Below are 24,897 nucleotides of genomic sequence, written 5' to 3' on the forward strand. Positions count from 1 at the left end.
AATCATCAAAATTAAACGAAATAAACATTTGAAATATATGAGTTTGTATGTAATGTATGAATATAATATACAAGTTTCACTTTTTAAATGGAATTACTGAAATCAATCTACTTTTTCATGATATTCTAATTTTATGACCAGCACCTGTATGTCTGCCGTTTCCAACCTCATGAATGCTGTTGCTCTCAAAAACTGACGTCACGATACCCATCTCAAAGAGCACTTTTGAGTCCTTTTGGATGATTGCACACATCTCAACTTTAGTAACTTGATGCCTGTTGCTTAAGTGGCCAACAGGAAGAACAGGAAGGACAAGCCTGTACCCAAGTTTATTTCTCTAGACATTTGAATGACTGCACAACATCCAAGAAGATACATTTGATGCGAACGTTACACCAGCAGCTGCCATTGAAACTTGTCCTGTTTTTGTGAAATGAATGCACTTCCTGTAAGACATTTTACAGCCATTTCTGCTGTGTAATGAGAACATTTTCTCAGCAGCAAGACCATTGTAATTGTAAATTCCTTTATATACTTGAAGTGCTAATCATTGTTGAAACAAAGTAAATTTAATTGTATTACTGAGACATGGAAAAGATGAAACCTATCTAAAACCAAACACTTAACCTGAATAAGAGATGAGACTGCAGTTGGGACTCACGGTTGGCCAACAGATGTGTTTTCTGGAACATTCAGGCTGTAGGTGGAGTTAGTGAATTGTGGTGGTCGGTATCCAGCGAGGATGGAAACAATGGCGGGTGGGCCTTTGCGGCCCCGTCCATCTACTGCCTGAACCCGCAGCAGGTACTCTTTGCTTGGGGTAAGAGGTTGTCCTGTGGTCCTTATCACACCAGAACGACGGTCCACTTCAAAGCGCTCCTCACCACCTTTACAAATAGAAATGAAACAGAACAAAATGACAGAAGAAATAACCTTGAGTTATCAAATGAGCTTTTAGTTCATAATGCCAGACTGTTACTGTAAGAGTTACCACATGAGATCTTTTAATCATGTTGTCACAACATATCGAGAAAGTTGTAGATACCTTGTAATGTGACAAAGTTTCTGCAACATTAATTATCATGTTCTAATGATGAGACTGGATTTTACTTGGTAAGTCGCTACAGAATAACATGTAATATCCCAGAAATTTAAAATTACATTGAATAAATGGTCTTGTTTTTGTGTTATAAGCTTTAAATATTCAATTACTTATCACATTTTTAAAAAGTAGCTGCAAAGTTTTGTAAAGTTCACATTTAAAGGTACTCATTCACTTTGTGAATTTTTTTTTATATATAAACAACCATCAGTTAGTTTTTCTACTTGTCTCTTTGTATTTAAATAACTTGATGGAGACCCAGCTGTCCAATTATGAAAAGCCAATTGAGGCAAATTGATGCTGGAGGGACGCTGCTTGTGTGTTTATTTCTGTGTGAGCTAGTTAACGCTCTCTGAAGACTTCCAAAAAAAAGAGTGGGCTCATTTTCACCCACGTCCCCTTGGGGTAAGGAGACAGAACGAGGGGAGCAGGAGAATAGCAGGGATGTAGACACAGAAATATGGAAGTGCAGAAAAAGTAAAGGCTATCAGAAAAAAAAAACCTGAATATAGAGGGCAAGAAGTGAGGTGACAGAGGGATGTTGGGAGGAAGAAATGAATAGATGATGGGAGGGAAGGGAAGGAAATGAGACCGTAGAGCAAAAACTGAATGGAGAGAGGCAGAGCAATGATGTAAAAGAGATGAGGAAGAAGAAGTGGGGAAGTAAAGATGAAAAAGAAGGGAAAGCAGGAGGAGAATCCCCAGCTGTTAACCAGAGGGTTCTGAACCAGCAGCTGCATCCAATCTGTCAATCATCTCCCTCTAATATATCTGTCTGAGCAAAATTTCCCCTCAAGTTTGTGTGAGTCTCACTTTAAAAGGAAGATTTCTGCATTAAAACTTTAAAAAGTCTTTGGTGGTCTTAATTTCCCAAACTATTCTAATTTCTTTCTTAACCCCTCCTCTTTTACATTCTAATTACCACCCAAAATAATAAGATTCTATATCTGATTATTCTGTATATACACTCTAAGAAATGAAATTTGGGTGTTGCTTGAGTTACTCGGTTATTTTATCTTGAATCTAAAGCTTTTAGTTCATTTTAACAGTCAAAATAAGCAGGTTTTGTTATGATAAAGCAATGATTAAAACAAGTAAATACTGCTAATTAAATTCAACTTAACCATTTTGTTTCAAATGTTCTCTTTACTTTACTGAATAAAGACTGTTCCAAGGTACATTCCTTATTTGCTCATGTGCATCAGGCCAGGGGGCTTAATTTGTTTTAACAAAGTCTGAGCTATTTGCTTTCTGTGCGCTTTTGGGAGATTCTGATATCTTTTGAATCCATTGCAAGCTATAAATTGCAGTATTTGGTAAGGACAAAGCTTTACATTTAACTGAATGCGGTGACTTTAACAGGCTGATAAAGCCATTAATGTTAGATATGTTGTTTTTCTTTCGGTTGCTCCTTTTGCAGCGATCGCCACTGCAAGCGAACTCTCATAAAAGATTTGGCAATGGTTTTACTCCGGATGGTCTTCCTGATGCAACCTGGGCTCAAACCTGCAGCCTCAGGAATACAAGACAAAGGCACTGACCACAGAGGTACCGCAGCCCCCATTTCATGTTAGACATCTCAGGCATAAATAAACCTTCCAAAGGAACAAAATGAGATGGGTATCAGTCTTTTGTCTGCCTAAACTTAGGAGATAGTTAGCCAGATTTAGTATAAATAACATAGCATTCAGGAGATTGACTGCATGCTAAAGGTTCTTAAAGAAATAAAAATGCTGCAAAAGGAGACTAAAATGAAACCTAATGTTGGTGTGATTGGGAGCTGTATAAAACTGTAAAAATGTCTAAGCTTTAGAAAAAGTTTGTCCTTGATTTCTGATGTTCACGTTTGTTGCAAATATCAAACATTTAAGAAGAAACAACTGGATCTGAAAGCTTTCTCACTGTGGTCATCAGCACCAGCTTACCCAAACTCCAGAGAAACCAGACTGACCTGATCCCATCAGGCTTCATTGATTCACTTAAACTGTTTAAACAACTGTCTCTGTTTTATAATGAGGGGGAATTAAATAAAAAAACGTTTTCATTAAAAAAAAGTTAAAATTTTGATATTACAATAAAAAAAAGAGAGAAAAAAAGTTAAATTAAACAGCTGGTCATAAATAAACTATATATTTATTTTGAAATAAAATAAAATCACATTACTGACACTGATTAGCTTTACTCACACAACTTTATGTTCATGATGGCATGATGACAAAAACAATTTTTTATACAAATTATTGGATTATTTGTCACATTATGCCAAAGGGAAGTCTAAAGATTTTATGAGAGCCTTAAAATTAGCTCTAAAAATATAAGTCCTTCTTCCTATTCCTTTCTCCTCCTTCCTTTTCTTTTTTTATAGAAAATGTGGAAAAGAAAAAAAAAAAAAAACAGCCACTGGCACCCATACGCCCACCCTTCTACTCTCCTACTCACTACCTCTCCAGAGACTTTGCCATTATTCCCATATCTGGGAGCTTTCTTTGCCCCGGGGAGCGATTATCGGTGCAGCTCCATGCTGCGTTTGTGTGCGTTATTTTCTCCCTCTCCCTCTTGACGGTAATTGAAATCCAACAAGTCAATTTTTATTTATAAATCACTCCTTTGAGCTAAACAGGTTTGTCACAGAGTGCCTGGCAGAGCAGCAGCGAACCTAATTACAGATACAGGCAGCAGATAAAAGCAAAGACATGACAGGTTTTGGGAAAAATTTACTGGAAAAAGAAGGCTTGACTGTGGCAAGAAAAAAAAAAATCTTTTGCAAATAGTGACATCAATTTGCATGTTAATAGACTATTTCATGCATTTTAACTATATTGTTGTCATGACTAAAATGTTCTTTATAAAATCTTAATTGTCCTTTTCTGAGGACTTTCAGCACTGTGCTTTATGAGTTCAGTTCACAGCTGTTTATATGGGGACACAAGAACAGGCTTTTTATTAAAATTATAGATTTACTTTTATCTTTAAACTTATTTACAATGATGAAAAATGATGAGACGTATAAAAACTAGAATAAAATCACTCACCATCCAGCTGGAGGAACTGGGCCTGCCCCAGTGTCCCGTCTCGTTGCCGTGCCGACAGTCGGTATACTACGGAGCCAGGAGAGGCATCAGGACTGATGGTGGCCAGGTAAGGGGAAGGAAACATGGCCCACTGCAGGTCAGCCTGACTGGGCATGCTCAGAGTGAGCCTGCACAGGTACCACTCATCACCTAAACAAACAAAAATATATATATTTATGTTGTAATAAACACATCATTTTATTCTGTAGTAGCAGGAATAACCACTTATGTGATTTAGATTTTAGTTACATTTTGTTTTTTTATCTGTGGTACCAAACTTTTTGTTTCTTTATAGCCTGCACAGAATAAAAGTGCATTACAAAACTGTGTTGCTCTCAGACTTCTGGCTCCTCTTGGATTTCACTCTCACTTGTGTTACACACATTTAAAGTGTGTTGAAGTACATAGTCAGATTTAGGAGGTAAAATGCAACTGTGATTTGTCTGCACAAATACTGCTGTTTTGTAATATTGTTGTCATTAATGTTAATGAAATGCTATTAAGGGTGCTAGCTTCTTGCTTATTTTCAAACCTTCTCTAAAAATTGTTTATCTCCTCATAAATAAGGTGACCAGACTTGTATATAATATTCAAGATGAGGTCTAACATTTATACAATATTAAAAAGGACTTTTTGTCAGTATAAGTAATCGATTGTTTGATCAGACCTAATATCCAATTTGGGTACAACCATGGCAATAATTAGAGAATGATAATCTGGATGACACAGTTTTCTGTCATCTGCAAAAACATTACATTCAGTAGATATTTGCTGTACATGTTATTAATAAAAAGTAAAAATAATATTGGCCCAAGAACAGACCCCTGGGACCCCACAATTAACATTTAACCAACAAGACTATACACACTGTCATGTGGGGTGGAGATGATGGAGACGAACCAAGAGCGCAGACTCATTTTTAAAAAGAAGCCAATTTATTAAACTAAAGAATAAACAAAACAAAATGCTGATGTGGCAGCAAACAAATAAAAACATAAACTAAATCAAAAAGACTAAGAAGGGAACAAAATGCAAACTGAAGCAGGGAGCAGGAGCAGGAACAGGATCTGACATAGAAACAGGCAGGATGGGAACACACACAACAAACAACAATGAATCAGCTGAGTGGTGGGGAGAGTGACCGGGTTTTAACATACTGAGGATAACGAGGTAAGTGGATACAGGTGAGTGACGAGGATTGCTGACAGGTGGAGATGGGCGTGCCAGACAAACAAAGTGCAGACTGAGGGGAAGTGAATATGACAAATAAACCAGAACACAAACTAACTGAACAATAACTCAATACAAAAACAAAAAAGCAATAAAACTAACACACAAAAACCCAGATCCCAACACACACTCTGTTTCCAATCTGTAAGAAAATATTCTAGCCAACAATTTATTTTCCAGACAATCTCATATCACTGTAATTTATAAAGTAATCTGTCATCTTATAAATTGTATGTTGGACTTTCAAATGACTTCTGAAAACAATACTAATAAAGCATACAGTTGACCAACCAGTGGTCTGCATGTCACCATATAGTGCCAACTTATCATGGTTTGATTCTTAGCAAAAAAAAACAGTACTGGTAATACTTATGATTCAATGCAAATAAAATGATCCTGAGACAAGGTGAAAAGAATTCTGGTATATTGATAAGCAAAACCATTTCACTTAATAAATGCCTATTATCAACACAAGGACATAAAATTACAACTTAGCTTAGTGTGTGTGCATATATATATATATACCTTTGTTGAAAAAGTGCCAAATTAAACATCAGTTGCTGCAGGTCATAAATGTCTAATTTACAGATTTCCAAAATTCTTTCTGTTAAAGTTTTTATGCGTTTTTTTCCCCCTAATGCTACTTCACAGACTCTGTAAGAACCAGTTTTGTGTATTTTAGCAGCTGTGGCTGTGCTCTAAATTGCTGCTATAGTCGTCTCAGCTTTGTGGTAACAAAGCTCATTAGCTAGCTAAATCCACTTTTTCAAACAAGGGTCTAAAAGGAGCACCACTCAGCCAAAGGGGACAAGGTGACATTTCTCTACATCTGTCATGTTTTCCCATGTTTCATCTTCACCCTGCTACATGGGAAGAGAAATATGAATGAGTGGCAAGGTGGTGGAGAACAAAAAGAAAGCTGTTCCTCCAAAACAAAACAAAACAAAACAAAACATGAAAAAAAAAACTTTGAGAAGAATACACAGGCACACAGGTACGAACACAGCAGGCAGTCCCACTTGCTTAGTAAAAAATACACACATGCTCATTGTGTCTACGCTTCTCTCTCTATCTTTATGTTGTTTTTCATGTTGCCTAGTTTTGAGGAGGGATTTGTTCAGTTTGGGGGGGCGCTTCAGTGCTCGCTGTTGTTTTGACTCTTGTGTCGTTTCACGGCAACGAGGGAGACAACAGCCTGACAAGAGAGAAAACTTCACTTCAGAGAAACCAGAGAAGAAAAGAAGGATGGGGTGGTGACAGAAGAGGAGGAGAGGAGATGATAACACAACACAACAGTGTCTTTTTCCGTCTTTTTATATCACCTCTGAAGGTGTGTCAACAAACTGAGAGCGGCAGACAGAAGGAAGAGGCAAAAAGGAGAAGAGGAAGCCCAGGCCCCCTCGCTCATCAAAGAAGACAGCAAAAAGGGAATTAGGATTGAAGAGGAAGAAATTAATGGAAATGAGGATATGAGGAGTTAAAGTGTAAGAAAGACAAAATGTATAGGAAGTAGCATATCAGTAAAGGTTAAAACAAAAAAAATAAGACAGTGGAAGAAAAAGAAAACAGACATGTGAGGGACAGAAAAAGAAACAACAAAAAGAAAATGACTAATGAAATAAGAGAAAGAACAAAGATTGGATGTGGGGTGTCTACATTTTTTCACTCTCAGATCAGAGCTCTTAATTTCTCCAGAGAAAAATAACAAACTTTCTTTCAACATGAAAACTACCCGGGAAGAGTAGCAGTGTCTCACAAATGTAAATGAATGTCATTTCAAAGAAGGTCATTTTAATTTACAAAGTAACATATAAAATATACAAGGATAATGTATGCAGTTCATCTGTAAATAAAAAAATAAAAGAAGCTTTTCAGGAGAAGGGCAGCTGATAATGAAGGAAAGTATTTGCAGTTCAGCACTCTCTTGTTTTCTTCTGCATCACTGGTCTTTAATCTTCAGTCAACCCATGAAATCCAGAATAATCCCATCTATTTCTGTCTGTTGTTTTACATACTGTGAATGAAAGTGAAATGAAATCGGTCCCATTATCATGATAAACATCAACACGTTCTGATGTAGAACCGGAGGTCAGCACCATGTGTCAGCCGGGACAAAAACTGTAAAACCTTCAATTATTCGAACAGAGGCTCTCATCTGTAGGAGGAAGAACTGTGAACTGGACCAAATGCTTTTCTTGATAATGACTTTAGAAGATGCTTTACAACAGCAGCTGGAGAGCCTAACAACCAACATGGTGTTACATGAAGACACTTCTTCGATATGTCAGGAGAAGTCGAAATGGTTTTATGACATTTAAACAAAGAGCTCCAAAAGATCTGTGAACTAAATGAAAGAAAAAAAAATCATTTTGAAGGTTTCCAGTACCAATCATGAGAACAAAAGATGACCAACAGTGATGACCTTTGGCTTTATTACAGCAAACTTAAACAAACTCAAACTGAGTTTGGTCATCTGTACATTTTGTAGCGTACACTCGCTACCTGTTTTAGTACAAGTAATAGACCTTTATTTGTTTTGCTCCAGGTTTTCATCCTGTGCAGGGAATGACTTCCAGGTGTTTAATCTGAATAAGTTTAGCCTCTCAGAAATGCTGTACACATTCATTAACTTTATCTTAATCTGCTCAGCACAGAAAATTTGCCTAACAGCCTGAATAAGGAAGTGATCCCCGAAGCGAGCTGCTGAAGTTCAGCCAGAAATGAATGAACACGTGTATGCATAAAGGAACTACAAAAGCTCAGGGAGGCAGCCAGCCTAGAGCAAGGAAGAGGAGCGGAAGAAGAGGAATGGCTGAGAATCTGAGAGGAATAAAGTATTTTTTTTTCCAAACTGGACAAACATGGCATAATTTGGCTTAATTCTTTCACATCTCAAACTTCAAATGAGTATAAAACAATATTTTAGTGAGATTCTACTTTTTTCCACAGGAAGCAATGCCTGAAAATGAGATTCAATTTGCTCAGCTCAGCTTTTCATCCGTAATTTCTTTCAACCCTCTGCTTCTACCCACATCCCCCTGTGTTTTGGGGTGAGTTCTCTTCATTGGTTAGATTAAATTTTCACTGGCACTGAACTGCACCACGGTTTTAATGTTAAAAGGGAGAGGAGGTCACTTCACACAGCAATGAATCTGTTAGCTATGTTTTATGAACAGTTTACACTTAAGAAGACAGGTCAGTGAACACTCAAGTAAAAAAAGATACTGAGCTTACGTGCAGCGAAACTGAACTACAGAACTTAAAGTAAAAATATGTAATTAACAAGACATGTATTAATTTGTAAAAAGAGGCTGCATTTTTAAAACCAGCTGATAATTTTATATCTCTTGCACATCAGCTTGTCAAAAAAAACTTGTTACTCAAGCGAATGGGGTAAAATTGTGGAAATAACTCATAAATTTTTCAGAGGCTTCAGCAACATTTTGACCAGTTTGTCTTGAAGAACAAATTAAATCATTGGACCATACAAGTTTAAAATGGAACCAAGTTCAGCTTGAAGCAGTTTTCCAAGTCCATCAAAAAAATAAATAAGTAAATAAAAAAAGGGAATGAAAGCACATTCAATCTAGGTGAGAAAATCCTCCCTTGACGTCTGGTATTATGACACGATTCTATTTTAATATCAGAGCGACTGGTTAAAAATGAACAACTCATGTTGAACAGTTTGCTTTGGGAGGGAGAAACTGATAAAAACTTGAGATTTCTTCAGTGAACCTGCCAGTGGGCAGGTTTTAGTTCACAGTCTGTTACTGTGGTGAAAAACTCAGAGTTTCACTTTCCTCTCTTTATGGAATGATAAAGAAAACATAACTGAGTTTTCCTAAACTCATGGTCACTCATGAATATTGTCATCATCAATATTGTCACTCAGCACAAATGGGTTTGTGCTTTGTGACAATATTGATGATGTGTTGCAACGTGACAAAGGGCAAATTTTTTACAGTACAGAATGATTGACAGACGTCTTGTCCTGCCCCCTCTGTTTGCTGCTCATTTGGGCTAATTCAGTTCATCCCAGGGTCAGCCCAAGGCCTCAGGCTTCAGCCAATGAGGGTGGACGGACAATAACAGGCCTCAAGGGCGAGTGTACGTGGGCGGGGTTTGACATAGACTGAAGTAGTTACTATGATGAGCAAGATAAACATAAACGAGGTGGTTTATTTTATGGTTATCTTTGTGCTGAAAAAGGACATAATGTCAATTTATAGGAAGTTTTCTTTATTTTAATTTCAGTGCTTTTGTTGCTGGAATCCAATCTGCAGCTTTTTGTTATATATATCTTATCTCACCCTACAAATATCACCACCAGCTGCCACTGATTAAGAGCATCTAAACATGTAACCAATGTACTTTTACATTTGGGCCTGATACATGTTGGGTCAGACAGAAGGCTACCAGACAGTAATAAGGCCTCTGAATACAGGCATCACTCATCTGCAGAGATAGAAGGATATTACACAACATCTCACTCAAGTGGGTTTTAAAGTGTTGAGTCCCAGCTGGACCTCAGCACAGAAAAATAAAGAAAGTTGGTGTTTGATGAAAAAATACCATTTGCTTTGTGATCTTTTTTTATCTTCTAAATTCCAATTCCTAATATACCTGCTTGTCTCTGTACATGAAGGTTCCCTTTGTCACATTGTTTAAAAATTCTTGATGTTTTTCACATTTGTTCTCAGTTCATATCTTGAATGATAACTTTTAGCAAAGCACTCTTGTGCATTTATATTTATACAATGACGGTTGGCAGAGAGTTGAGCTTTTTATCTCTGTTCTGTTTGTGTGAGTTGATTGTCCTCTGCTTATCTGCTGGATCAGTTTGGCTGATGCAATGGCCCAATTTCCTGGCAGAGATCAATAAAGTTTCACAAAGCTCTCAACAGCAAAACACCACTTACAATCTAACGTGTTCGACGGAGAATGCACCTTCATCCTCAGCCATTTAAACAGGAAAAGTTGAGATGACACATTCTTTACACGAGCGGATAAATAGTCCCAGTGAAGTGCGCCTAAGTCCATTTTAAGCCCCCACTTACTCATTTGAATCTCAATACAAAGCGTGTCATGCCTTGTTCTGCAAAACAGATCTAAAATGGAAAATTGTGAAGAATTCTGCTTTGTTTACTCCAAACTCCATTCTGCTGTCTTCTTAATTTAAATTCATTTATTTGTTTGGGTAGGAGATTGGTTACACACAGCGTATCAGGATCAGAGCGGGAGGCAACAGAATCGAGAGGACATAGACACAATGAGAAGAGCTATTTTCTGTCTTTCTCCTCTGAGTATCTGACTTGAATGGCAGCTGATGTATTTAGCGTGAAGGGGAGCTGTGGCAGCCAACCAACGCAGCTTCAGAAATAGCAAACCGCTTCTGCTGCTGAATCTCAAAGAAGCTTCAATTAGGGGAGGGATGGCAAACAAGATGTAGGGGACTAAATTAAAATATGGTCACGCCTACAGGTTGTCACACACCCGATGATGAAAAGTTATTAGAGTGCAAAACAAGTTTACATATAAAGTGTTTTTTTTTTTTTAAACAAACTGTTTTGTCACAAACCTGCTATGCAGAGCAGCAGGAAAGAAAAGCTGAGATCAACACAGTCAAGACACATTAAAGATAAGAAAGAAAGCATGAGAGGATCTCAAAGGCACAAAACACAATCAAATACATGCTACAGAAAAATCAAATAAAGCAGCACAACAACCCACTGATAACTTCCCAACACCATTAAAGTTGTTTGTGAGACTTCAAACAAAGTCTGAAATAAAAGAAGATAATTTTATTTTTCTTTACAAAAAAAATCCCCAAAAGAAGAGGGAATATAGAAAAAACTCTTTAGTCGGTTGCAAAAATGCACGCAAACTGAAGATAAATGTGCTGATATTTCCTTTTATTCAAAGCTTTTTAGACAAGGTTTGAGCAGTAAAACAAACTTTTGTCTGCACAACATATTTCCTATCGGGAACAATAAAGTTTTAGATTAAGAGTCAACATTAAATTAGCAAATAGTGATAGTGTGTTTGCAGAATAAAAAGTCCAGTAGGTCGGATTTAGCCACAGATTGCAACCAACTCACCGTGCTCTTCCAAACGTTCTCTGGAGTTTAACTTGTTTGAACAAGAGCATTAAGTACACACTTACACAATGTTTCTCATTATATAGTTCTTTTCCACAAATGCATGTTTCACAAACCACATCAAGCTATGTGAGTGTTTGATGCCTTGTCAAGGAACACCTCCACATACAGCAAAGAAATAATGTGAATATAAACTACTGTTGTAGAAACATAGAGACCATCGTCAATCAATCTGGGAACTTACACTCTGAATGGACCTAGAACTTTTACTCATATTGCAGTGAAAGTGTTGTGGGTGCACACGGGTCACAGGAACTAATCGCTCCCAGCTGGGCTGCAGGGTCCTGCAGATCACTGACAAAAAGTTTGAAAAATAGTATGGACCAATTACTAGTCAAAAATTGTGCCATCGCGCCTTGAAAACGTATGTGTGATAAACATAGTCCGAGCGCGTGGCGTGCATGTAGAGTGTATGTGACTTGCAGTCATACAGTGTCATGTACCAGGAGCAGAGGCTGCACTTGTGTCACAAGTGGTTCGCTACTGACTGTCACTCCTGACTTCCATATGATGCAGTGTGAGCCACGGGTATAAAAAAAGGTCCACAGCATGTCTGCAGCATATCTCATCTCTCTTTCAGCTGATAAAAACAGTAAATGAAATGTCTGCCATGGGATCTCCATAAAGGTTTTATTTATTCAATTATTTTTGTAAAGTTGATGCCCATTTGAAGCTAGAAGACACATCTATAGAAAATCAGCTCAAACATATTAAACAATTCTCTCTCAAGATTAAAAAAATGAATAATTTTCTGCCTCCTGAACACAAAAATAGATAACATTTAATGATCTGAAAGAAGCATCACAACAATAAACCAAAACTATCTAAAACATAACACCATCTGCAGAACCTCTTCAGGAATGGGAAAATATGGTCATACCTCCTGGAAACAACCTCCCAGTCATTTTAAAAGCTTCTTTTAGTTTGATCCCCTCCTCCCCCCTTTAGTTGTCGAAACTTTATGCTGTTATTTTTGTGCTGACATTTACGAGAAAAAAAACATTAAGCATAAGTAAAGATTGCTTTAAATATTATTTTAGTTCTGAATTCCTTTTGAAAACACACTAAAACTCCAATGTTGTCTGAAGCCTCGGCAGCGTGCCAGAGTGACAGGAGATCACTTGATCCTTTTTAACCCTGATGTTTGTGCGTGCATCAGGTGAGTTTAGAAACACAAACAGACACAGCTGTGTTGGCTGTAGAGGAAGATCAGAGCGAGCTGTTTTACCCTGCATCACACACAGACTCACACCCCCATGCATGTCTATCCTCTTTGACACAACAAGATGTATGCTTGTTATGGGTACACAAATATAGAGAGAGATGTTTTTTTTTTTACTTTTAGTATGTGTAAATGTGTGTTTGATTGACAATATGGGATGCATCTCTGTGGTGACTCCGCGGCTGCAGGTGTTCTCATGGGACTGGTTGCCGGGACAACACAAATTGTCTCTGCGATATGTGAAAGCACTCAGGCTTTGTGTCATCATGTCTCCGTTAGACAATAACTTTATATAGGTGCTTTAAATGGCTTTAAAACTTTAAAAAAAATCTATATTTCAGATTGTACAATTAAGAATATCTTTTGTATTTGCGTTTTATAATTTATAATAGAGTGAAATGAAAGAGTTTTGTATGAATAATTTATGTTTCAGCTATCAAACACACAAAATATTAAGTGCTTAAATGTTTTTGGTAGTTGGGAGGGTTGTTTTTATTCCTGTTGCTTTGATGGCACAATTCTTTATAGTTACATGATTTAACAAAGAACCAAACATGCAGTTCTATGCTTTTAAAAGCTTATGTTTCACAATACTACCAGCTTTACAAATACATATATTCTGCCTGCCAAGTACAAGAAATAACAATGATAAAAAATGAGATATCTCCTCTTGTGCCTCCCCAAGGAGACTCTTCCTGCAGAAGCAGTCCATCATCCTGAACTAAAGTCAGTAATGGTGGTAATTGTTCCTTGGTTAGTTTGGCATGGTGACATGTGAACCAGTTCTCTGCTTGATAAAGGTTGAAGTGGCCCTTCGCCACACAGCAGATCTCCCGGAGGGCAAAACATGGACTGACATTAACTGTTACCTGGCTACCAGCTGGTGAACCATAAAATGGAAGTAAAAAATAGTTCAAGTTCATTATTTTTTTTCTTCTAACTTAGAGATGGTGCTGTTTTTTTCAAGAATTTCTTTACTTACTTCACAAACACACATGCCATCCCATACATAGCTTGAGTGACTGAGAAATTTGAAATTTCTCTTAACACTATATTCCTGGGCACAGTAAACTCTACAACACTCTCAGAGAAAAGCTTGTTCAACATTAGAATAAAACATGAGTGGCAGGACTGAAGCAGACAGAGACTGCTCTGCTGGCACTGAATATCAACGCAAATGAACATCTAGTTAAATACTATCCATATAGGCTAATATCTGACCATCAGTTTTGTTTTTTGTACAATTCTATGTTCTTATTTCTCACCTGTTCCTCATTTGCTGATCAGCCCAGCTGCAGTCACTGTAATCACCCCTACCAGTTCTTGCCCAGCTCTCGTTCACTTCAGTTTTCAGATCATGCTGTTGCTTTCTGTCCTGTATCCAGCCTGAGTTTTCTATACACGCTTTCTTCATGTTTTGTGTTGGATGATGTCTTGTCTTAGGTTTGCTTTGGTGCCATGTCAGCCTTTTTTTAAAAAATCAAAATTGTAGTTTTGGGTTCATCTCTGCGCCTGCACTTTTGGCCTTCTTTGTACACCAAACATAATGCAACATTTCATTTTTAAAAAGGTAGGCATACCCAGCCTAAAGATGTAACTAAGTTAACTCCCATCCTGTTGCCCGAAAGAGTTGAGCCATTATCTAAAGTGCCTGCAGTTCAGTTTTATTTAAAAAATAACACAATGAACTCCTAAAAGATGCATTCCTAACCAAAAATAACCACAGCAGCAATAGTTGACATAAAATCAGAATGGTAAAAACATAACTTTTTTATGGCAAAGCTAGTGATGTGCTGCTGATGAAACTTCAGTCCAAAGTGTCCTTCTACAGTCAAGTCAAAGGAAAACCATCAAACAAACACTCCTCTGTTTGTGAACCCGGCTCTCCATCTGGTCCCTGGGAGCCAGCGGACAGAGGCCTGCTGCATCCTAATTAACCACCTTATAGAATGGCCTACTTTACCTCAACACACTCACACACACATGCAGGAAAAGCCAACGTCCTGCAGGCACTCAGTTAATTAAGCCCCATTTTTCACTCTTGATGAAAGAAGAAGACTGATGGAGGAGAGAGAAGAGACGGAGAGAGTTTAGAGATAAGATAACAAGGCAGATAACAATGACAGCAACATGTGACAAGGAAATGAAAAATCAATCTGCCAATCTGGAGGATAAGACACATGAAATACAAGTGAGATATATAAAATGTGTTTGTGACTTAAATAGGATAAATACTTTATATACTTGTACGTTCTATCCAGCATGTGGTTATAAGAGTAAATAAACTATTTTGTTCTTTTAATGTTGACCAAAAACCAAGAGCTCAAATGAGCAGGAGACCTCAGTGGAGGTCCTGTGCAATAAAACTAAAAGATGAACAAATTGTAAAAAGGAAAAAAAAAAACCTGAATAAGATTCTTTTTTTCTAAAAGCTTGTCTGATTAAAAAAATAATTATTGAAAAGGGAAAGTTATACTTGTAGTCACAGTAAAAGTTGAATTCTAAAACTCAGGGATGGAGGTATGAATCTGTCTTGTCCTCTCCCTGACCACTAGTGTAATCCACCATAAGTCCTTGTGGAGATGAAGATGACCTGTGGCTCTCAGCAGTGTGGAAGGAGAGAAGAGCTACATGAAAACTCAATTAGAGTTTGATTTTGTGAAAGGGGGGTAAGGACAGAAAAAGGGGAATGGGGAAAATATTTGCAATTATTTAAACACAACAAAGACGTTGTAGATGTTCAGTTTGAAGACTCAGCAGGATGTAATATGAGGCAAAATGAGACAAACTACAGAAAACCAAACATATTTTAGCATGTGTTGATTCAGCAGGTGAATTTTTTTAATCACTCTGAGTTAGCAGCAGTTGAATAATTTTGATGTGATCAAATACTGTTTGGTTAATTACCCCCAGCCTCCTCCTAAATCTGCAAAATGTTTGTAACATTTGTATAATGCAAAATTCTTCATCATAAATCATCATTCACAAACTTTACCTTTTAATATCTCATCAAAAAACAAAAAAAAAAGTGTTAATGGCACGTGGGATAGGATAAAACTACTAATTTGCATCAAACCAAAGTGAAGCCCTTAATGTTGCCTACATTCCTCAGTCTGCTGCTGAATTAATAATTAAGGGTTTTAACCACTTACCTTAGTTTTTTTCTGTCTTGTTTAATAATGCAGAGGTTGAAATAATTGCTTGAGATTTTAAAGAATATATAGCCTTAAGTGCTTACTTCGACATGAATAAGAGGATTTTCAGAAGAATCTAAAATGAAATTTAAATGGAATAATAAAAATGAGCTTATTTATACCAACCTATTTTTATCTGAGATGCACATTATCATTTTGAGTATTCCTTGTAAAAACCAAAGTAGCAAAAGTTTTGTTTTATCAATTTATGGCAAAATACAAACACATACAACTTATGTAAACATCATGTCTCAGTGTATTATATGATGCCATGTTGTGAGAATATGTTAAGTGGAAATTCCAGGGGCTGTAATGACACAAACTAGAGGTTTGAAGATCAAAAGAGGGATCAGATGAGACTTTAAAGCGACATAAATTAAATATGGCCGCTGTGTCCACAGAGCAAACTGATGACATCATTGCAAAAGCTGTCATCATTCAATTCCCAGCGAGCCGAAGCTGAAACTAAGCACAGCTTTGCTCCGGTTGGCAATCAGCATCTCTGTTTCCCACGGAGGAGAGCACACAGCCCTGGGGGGGAGGGGGTGGGGTTCTCTGCTCAGGAACCGCAATAGCCCCTGACTGTAATCAATACAGGCAAACAGTGGATCCACAGGCTTGATTCATATTGACACTGCTGCTGAGAGAATCAATGATACAGGAGTGAAAACAGATGGATGGATAAAGAACAAAGAGATTGGAGGAGACATAAAATAAGTGAAGGAGAGAACAATGGGACAAAAGAAACAAATTAACAGAAAAAAAAAACATATAGGAAACATGAAATAAAACTCTACATTTCTTTCTCGTCTTTAGTCTTGGTTGGCCAGATGAAATAAAAGCATTGTGGGAAGTGGGGTAAGTTGAACTGAATGAATAACTTAATGTTTTTGTTTTTATCTACTTGGTGGCACAGACAGGTGGAGCGCAGCTACGCAGCCTCAAAAGTAACAAGGGTTTCAACAATCACAGGGAAGTACTTGATGTGTACATGTGTGAGAGAGTGAAATTGGTTCTGCAAGAGTTACACCAGAAGATGAAAAGATGACAAGAAAGGCAGGGTACATTAAAGGGAGAGTAAAAAAGTGCTGAAAGGCAGAAGGAAAATCAAACAATTGAGAGTGTAAACCTGATCAAATCGACTAGAAAAACCAAGTCAAAGAAACGGAAAAAGACAAAAAGACATAAAAAATTAAAAGTAAAAGAGAGAAAAGACAAAATAAGAAAAAGATAAAGAGCGTGGAAAAAAAAAACTGGCAGGTGATGAGAACAATACCTCAAGACAAACGTACAAGTGGACCAAATTTGGCCACCCAGAACAAACTGGATCAGTGCAGACAACACCAGACTTTAACCTGCCAAGCTTAATGCTCAACATAAAAGGCTTATAACAGATCAAATTAGACAAAACTAGACCATTCAGAAGAGGCTGGACACCAGAGTCCATTGGGTCAAGACAAATGGTGCCTAGCATGGCAAACCAAATCCAACCAGTCAAACCAAAACCAGTAAATGTTTAATTTTATCTGATATCATTTGTGTTTTATGATTACTTTGAAGATCATTACAAGATTATAGTACTGTGTTCTCCATTGTCTAAAAGTGTGTTTTTGAAAGTTTTGGGTTGTATCAGTGAAGACTCTTGGGGTTAGGAGGTTTGCGGGATATTCTGGAGTTGTTTCTGGTAAATTTACTGGAGCTGTTTCGCATCTTTTACTGAGCCTTGTCATGCTAAGTTAGGAAGAAGAATCCACTGTGATGTGAGAAACAGCGGCTGTCTCCTAAATTATGAATATCTGAGGACTTTTGTCAGCCATTAAAAAATAAAGCAGTGAAAGTTTAATGCAGTGCTTCTTTGATTATTGATGGAGGAACTCCAGCGCTGACAACTGAGGGGGTGTGATGTGAGTGTCTGGTCAAATTTAAAACCTTGTGGGCCTTCCTCTTTCTCTGTGTGTGCAGACAGTATGAGTGCATCGTGACAGCATTTAAAAATCAATTTTGTAATTCATGCTTTCCAAAATGATGTGTCTCTCCTCAGCTGGTGGATGCGCTCTGCTTGTGGGTGGGGCCTATAAATATCGTCCGAGTCACCTCCAGGGACTTGAAGGAGTGCAGCTGTGGAGCTACTGGCTGTGCAGCTGGGGTAACACTGTGTATTTTAGTGCATTTTTATCAGCTTTTATGTGTTTTGTGTGTGTGTGTGTCTGGCAGCCTTTCACTATGACAAATCTTCTATCCTGATGAAGTGTGAGTGTCTGACATTTGAGCTTTTAACTTATGATGAGATTTCCTCACTGTGTGTATTTCTGTGTGTTTGTGTAAAGCTATAATCTCCCTCCATCATTCAGAATGACAGATCAAAATCTTCAAAAGCATGACGATGTCCTCTGCATGTGTGTATACGGGACAGATTTCATGCAGATTGTCCTAATATTCCTCTGGTTCCTGTGCAGTTAAGTCTGTTCATTTGTGCACATATTAAAAGTTTGTTTTAGTAGCTCCTAAATGCAAACACAACTTCTGGACTTACCTCCACACATTTTTTCAAGCCGAACTGTTGAAAACACAACATATGGCCACATCTGTCCACCAAATGTCCAACAAAAGCCTGTAAACATCAAAGGGCCGTAATTTCTGAACTGAGCCAAACTGGATGGGAAAAACCTCAAATTTAAGCTGCATCAGCAACTTCATTTTGTTTTCACAAGAATCTAAGATAACAAACTTGTCTTTGTTCTTTCCTGTTTTAAGATAAAGGGATAGTCTAGTCATTTTTGAAGTGACATTAGGACAAACAGTTATCAATAATTAGTACCCTCGTCAGCCATGCCATTACTCATAGAGCACAAAGTATGAAGAAAAGGGCTGAAGTCTTTGTTATTTGCAAGTGCCTTGCTTGCATTAGGACATCTGCCTTTTCTTCACTGTGTGCTCTGTACTAATGTGACAGATAATAAATAACTTACTATTAAAATTACTTCATAAATGATCAGACTATCACTTTAATCCTTTTCATCACCCTTGGGTTGAACACTAATGGTTTTAACACTAAAAAATCAGTTCTGGACTTCAGTAATGTTCTTGTTCTTTAAGCAAAACAAAACTAACAGAGGATGGAAACACCCGAATCCTCTTTAGCCAAAGTCACAAACACTTAAAACCTTGTTCCTGCTGATAAAACCCAATAAAAGTTGTCTAAATGACTCATCTTATCACACTTTCTGGTTGGAAAGAAGCAAGCTACACTTGTTACTATTTTCAACTTAATTGGGAGAACCTTAATGTCTCAAGCTATTCTTAATCATAACACGCAATAACAAAGAAAAAAAAGTATTTTTTCATAATGTGATAAACTTCAGTTCACTTCTTTTCAGCCACACATACACACACACACACACACGTAATTCTGTTAATGCAAGAACTGAAACAACTCGTAGGTTTGGCTACAAACTGGGGATTATTTAAAATGTTAAAATAATTTTTATTGCTCCTTTTATTTAGGCTAAAGATAAAACTGGCCCTCACAAAGACAGACACAAAAAAAAACCACTGCCTAAAGCGCACGCGTTCCTGCAGATCTGGCAACTCGGTCGGGTGATCAAAGGCTTAGATTTGCTCCATTGTGTGGATAAACACCAAGCTTTTTATACACCCAGGAATACACTCATCCAGCACAACAACACAGCATAAAGCATGCACACTCAACCAATTTAGGCCAATCTTCTAAAGCCGCTACTTTGGTTAATTCACATCTAGGCGGGCCGCTGAAACTTGTTCAACGAAAGCACTTTGTTACGGTTGTGGCCGGCTGGCGGCCTCCTGAGCGCTCTGCAGCTCTCAGATCAATATAAATCCATTGCAGGCAACAGTGAAGTTCCCTGCAAACCTTATTGTAGCAAAGCAAAGCTGTTGTGAGGCTTAAGAGTGTTGAAATCTGTTGAAATACGCTGCACAAAGTGAGCCAGAAAAGCCAATGTGTTTCATCACAGAAGAGTTAACACATCTTACAAATGAAAATGATCAAATCTACCTACTTGTGGGGTGACTCTTTCTAGAAGAAATACAGAGAGACTACAGAAAAAAAGCACAAACACCAGAGATTTGTCACTTTATTATCTGAAATAAGGGACTTTGAGAGCTTTTTGGCTAAGTTAATTTGCACTGTAAATAATTTGTTCAAATATAAAGTGTCTTCAGCAGCTCTGGAACTCGATCTTTTGTCTTGTCATGCCTTAGATAAGATTTCACTATAAAGTACTCAGTGTGTTATTCCCACTGAAAGATTAACAACTGAGAATTTCAAAAACTATGAATTGCGTACTTGTAAATCTCTCACTTTGAGAAGATTTTGTGGTTTTCTTATGTTTTTGTAACCTTAAGTTCTCTCTAAATTATTTAGATTGTAGGTTAGGAGAGGTCAGTTTTTTTCCTAAACAAAAACTGTTGAACTAAATCTCCTTATCACAGTCCCAATCAGTTATGGCAACGACTTCTAAAGAGGAGAAATTAGATATCTCAACTATGCATGTAGAAGATTTTAAAGGCAATAACATTTGTAGCAAAATACAAGTTTACTTTTCGGTCCTCCTGTTTTAGTGGTAAAAAAAACCAACCCACTTAAAAAAAAAACAGTCTAACATTTACAGTTTGTACCAAGTTTTGTTGTGTTAAAAAATTGTTGACATCTGCAAAATTATTGAGTTTGATTTTATTGAGCATCTTGTCTGTCTTTGTGGTACAAATCAAATATTTCTACACTAAACTCTCACTAAATCATCTCAATCACTGTTTGACACTAGACTCAGTTTGGTGTTGGATGATTTTAATAAAAGAAAGGAACCAAAATCACAATGAGCTTCAGAAATAAATATAAGTAGTTATTTTATTCACTGAAAAAAAAGTTTCAACTTAGCAGTTGAGAGCTTAATGTTTGGACTTTCCTGCTGTTTTCCTGCAAAACTGCAGTGATAAATATTCATACAGTTACAGGCATTAAACTGGATCATCCTGCATCTGCTGGGAGAAGAACTTTCTCTCCAGATTTTCTCTTCCAATAGCTCCACACATGAGCAGATCCTTGGTCTGGTCAAAACTATTTGGCACATGTGAACCACTCTAGCTAAAAAAATAAGATTTAAAATTTGGACTACATTTCTGCACATAGTAGCTGTGCATTGTAACAGCTGAGATGGGTGCAATCATATGTTTACAAAACTCCAACTGCCTTGAAAATAAATCCTGATAAAATATTTATGATGGTTCTGTTTCCATATTTAGAAATGATAGAAGACTGGATGGCTGACTTTGTTTATCCATAATTTTTGCAGTAGCTAAACATGCAGATTTAGTGAGAAACACAATTTGAAAATTAAATTGGACATAAATAAACTAACTTGACTTCTCCTTGTCTCACATGAACAAATAATGTGTGTTTTTGCATTTAAAGTTTTTTAACATGTTAAATTTGATTTGGTTCATTATGAGTCACTGAACTAGTCAGTTATAACAATAAAGTTGTCAGGTTTTCGTGTTTAATCACACCTCGAAACAACACTGATGGTGCGCTGTGTGACTGAACTGAAAGTCATTAACAGTAATGAGTCAAACGAGGCAGCAGAAAGTAAGTCCTCTCAGGTCAGAGCTTCTTCTTTCATTTAAAAATGAAAAATAGATATGAGTATTTCACAAAACAGTTTCACTTTTACACAGATTTTAGTTTTTTCAGTGCAAGTAATGTCAAATAAAACAAAGTTAAAGTTTTTTCCTTAGCTGAGTTAAGAGAAATGGTGCAGGTCGGGTTAATTGTGTCAAAGTGTGCTGGTTAATGAGGCTCACAGAGCGGACAGAGCCCCTGTTTGACTAATGAGAGCATCTGTCGAAGCACAGCAGCCTGCAGCACACACACCCACACCCACGCACACCCACCCACACACACACACACAGCGCAGTGTATCCCAGGAGGAAGGGAACTCTGCTTTCACTTCTCTCTCATCACAGTCTCTGTCAACTCCAATCTGTCTCCTATCTCATCTCTATGACGATGTCCTCTCCCCTACAACCAATACAGCAACCCATGCAACAACTTCATCATCACCTCATTCTGAGATTTGTGTCTGCAGCATTTCTACAGGGGTCAAAGGTCAGGGTCAAGGGAAGGGCTTTCAGTCTGAAAATCTGCAATTTAGAATTTAAAGTTGCATCCAAAATATTAGTGGGCCCTAAAATTCATCCCATAACACAACAAATCAACAATTTGAACAAAAAAATGTATACTGATGCACACTGAAAATGTATGTATTCTCATATAACAGCTATTGGGTCACAATATTAATATGTTACATTTAAAGCCAAAGAACACATGCTTTAAATCAGATTTAATAAAACATCTAAATGCTATTGTAAAATCTTCTGATGTCTAGAATGATGAGAAATATTTGTTACTTTCAGAAAACAGTTCCATAAAATGTTTGCAAAGACAGTCCATCTTTAAGCTGCCTTGGACAGTTCACAAATCACTAACTGAGCAGGTCACACCCCACATAAATGTGAGTTTTCAAAAATAAAAGGAACTTTGTGGAATCAACAGAGGCATGGAGCAAAACTCTGCTGCGTTGTTATGGAGCACTACACATTAAATGTGATGGACGCCACCTTCATATCATTTTCAAAACATTGCAGATTAACTCAGTTTAGCAATTCTTGTTCGTTTGATGCTTTTTAAAATTAAACAATACTAGGGGTATATATAATTAAATTTAAGACTTTTAGTCAGGTTCATACACTATGACTAGATGTCTGATTATGAATACAACAAAGGGAAAGCATGTTCAATTATAAACTTCATTTTGCTCACATCAACTCATTTGTATTATGCTAATACTTTATATGTATTTATTGTCTGCTGCTACAAGTAACTGCAAATGCCAGAGCACAAATGTTGTTTTAAGATTTTTCTGAATTATTTTAAACCTCATTTTATTGGATGACTTAGTTCTATTCAATTCATGTCAGACTTCATCTTGGTTTAAGGAGCTTCTTGTTCAGTTTTTTTTTTTTTTTGTAGTTCATACTGAAACATCTTTGTTCTGAAACTGAAGTGAAAGGCTTGAAAATGACCAAAATTGGAGTTCTGAGTATTTTCCACATGACAAATGTGTGTTCTCATTATGTCTCACTTGATCTTTCTCTCTGGCCCTGTTGGACTCAACAGCAGAGTGAAGATGATTCACATCAAAGAGACATTCAAGGAAATGTTAACGCCTGACTCATCTTTACTGATGGCATACATTATTATTTTTCTGTGTGTGCATTTTTAGGTTGGCTCTGGCTCTTCTGTCCTGGTGTTTTCTTATCTACTCACAGATATAAACAAGCCGGGACAGGCACAAAACCAAGGACCACTTAAAACTCGGCCTTAAACGAAGTCCAGCATTAAATATTTCCTCTTAATCAACAATGTTTTAATGCAAATACCTTGTGTCAGTTCTGTTTCTCTTGTATAGGAGGGGATTTGTCCTGGTTAAAGAATAATAAGATTTAAGGTAAATTAGGCAATAATATTCATAAAATAAGTGTGGAGACCTAAAGTATTGTAAAATCTGCAACAAAAGGAATCCAGAAAGCTATAACCTTTAAACAAGAAACACTTAAGAATGGTAAGCAAACAGAAAACAACAGCAGACAAAAACATGAAACCCATCAACTGAGTTGAAAAATGTTGGGAAAACACACAAACAGATTGTATACTCAATGGAAAGGGTGTAATTTAGACAGTGTCAGATAATCTGAGGACAAATGTTGGAGTGGACATCCTAACTCTGTGTGGCAAAAGTGTTGGGACTTTGATCCAGGATCTCAGTTCAGATCTTTGAAAAAGCCAGGACCATCATGGTTTGATTTAAGTCATCCATTGAAGAACCATTTCACTATGCTTCCATTAAGGAACAGATACACGCTGATAGTTAAATTTATTTTATTCCATCTGATATCAGCCATCATGCAAATGTCATCATATAAGAGCAAAGTCATGGAGACCAGACAAGAACCAGACTAGACAGTTTTCCTCATATGTTAAGGGCAATGAATCTCTAAATTAAAAAAATTATAAGCAAACTTTGACAGCCACCACATGTGTCTGTTTCCCCACCGAAAGAAAATATGTCAGACAGTAAACTTACCAGCTATATTTGTTTATACCTACACACAATCATGTGACTCAAGCTTCCATGTGGGTTTTAGCAGATTCAACCAACTGCTTTGTTTATGTTGAGTGTGGACCCACATTTCGGAATTGCATTCAATATATCTGGAAGTCTGCTGGAGATTCTCCTAACTGCACCATTTGATATAATTCTAAATAACATTCTTTATGTTTGATTTCATACTTTGAAATGAGTACCTTTTAATATGTTCAGTGTATGTGTTTGTCCTGCTGCCAGCGGTGAACCTCATGACTCCTTGAGGATAATAAATATCTATTTACTTAAATATATAATAGGTCTTATCCATGACACAACCATTTGTAAAATTTTTTATTTCTATTGTGTTTGCTGAATACAAAGTTTGACGGTACTGTGCAACCTGGAACTGCTGTTGCATTTCAAACAACAATAGAGGAAGCAAAGAGGACAAGGAGGACAGGAAGCTGACAGTGGTGATGGAGAGGAGCTCCTGCAGTGAAAATTCAGCTAACTGAAAATAAATGGTTTACCTCAGAAAACAAAACAGCTAAAAGTAAGTAAACTTTTGGCATTTTTTTTCTGACATTGTCAGGAACGCAAGGTAATTTGTCCATGAACGAGACCAAAACCAGACACAGAGACAACAGCTGAAGGTAAGTGCAGTTTATTTACAAGTGTCCTGAATATATACAGTGAGAGGAATCGTGGAATGATCTGCGGAGCAAAAAGGGACAGGG

The 24,897-nt window shown here is 37.1% G+C and overlaps 1 protein-coding gene across 1 annotated transcript in view; it reads right to left on the minus strand.

Annotated features, from left to right (window-relative positions):
- The window catches only part of si:dkey-22o22.2 (neural-cadherin), a 122,234-nt gene that overhangs the window by 63,126 nt on the left and 34,211 nt on the right, over positions 1 to 24,897 (minus strand). Inside the window, exons 2-3 of the mRNA XM_017423770.2 lie at positions 4,135 to 4,323; positions 662 to 887 (exon numbers count right to left, since the gene is read on the minus strand). Coding sequence (XP_017279259.1) covers positions 662 to 887; positions 4,135 to 4,323 — 415 coding nt within the window. The remainder of the gene's footprint in view (positions 1 to 661; positions 888 to 4,134; positions 4,324 to 24,897) is intronic.

Source organism: Kryptolebias marmoratus, linkage group LG16, assembly GCF_001649575.2.
Source record: "Kryptolebias marmoratus isolate JLee-2015 linkage group LG16, ASM164957v2, whole genome shotgun sequence".
In the NCBI taxonomy this organism is placed as follows: Eukaryota; Metazoa; Chordata; class Actinopteri; order Cyprinodontiformes; family Rivulidae; genus Kryptolebias; species Kryptolebias marmoratus.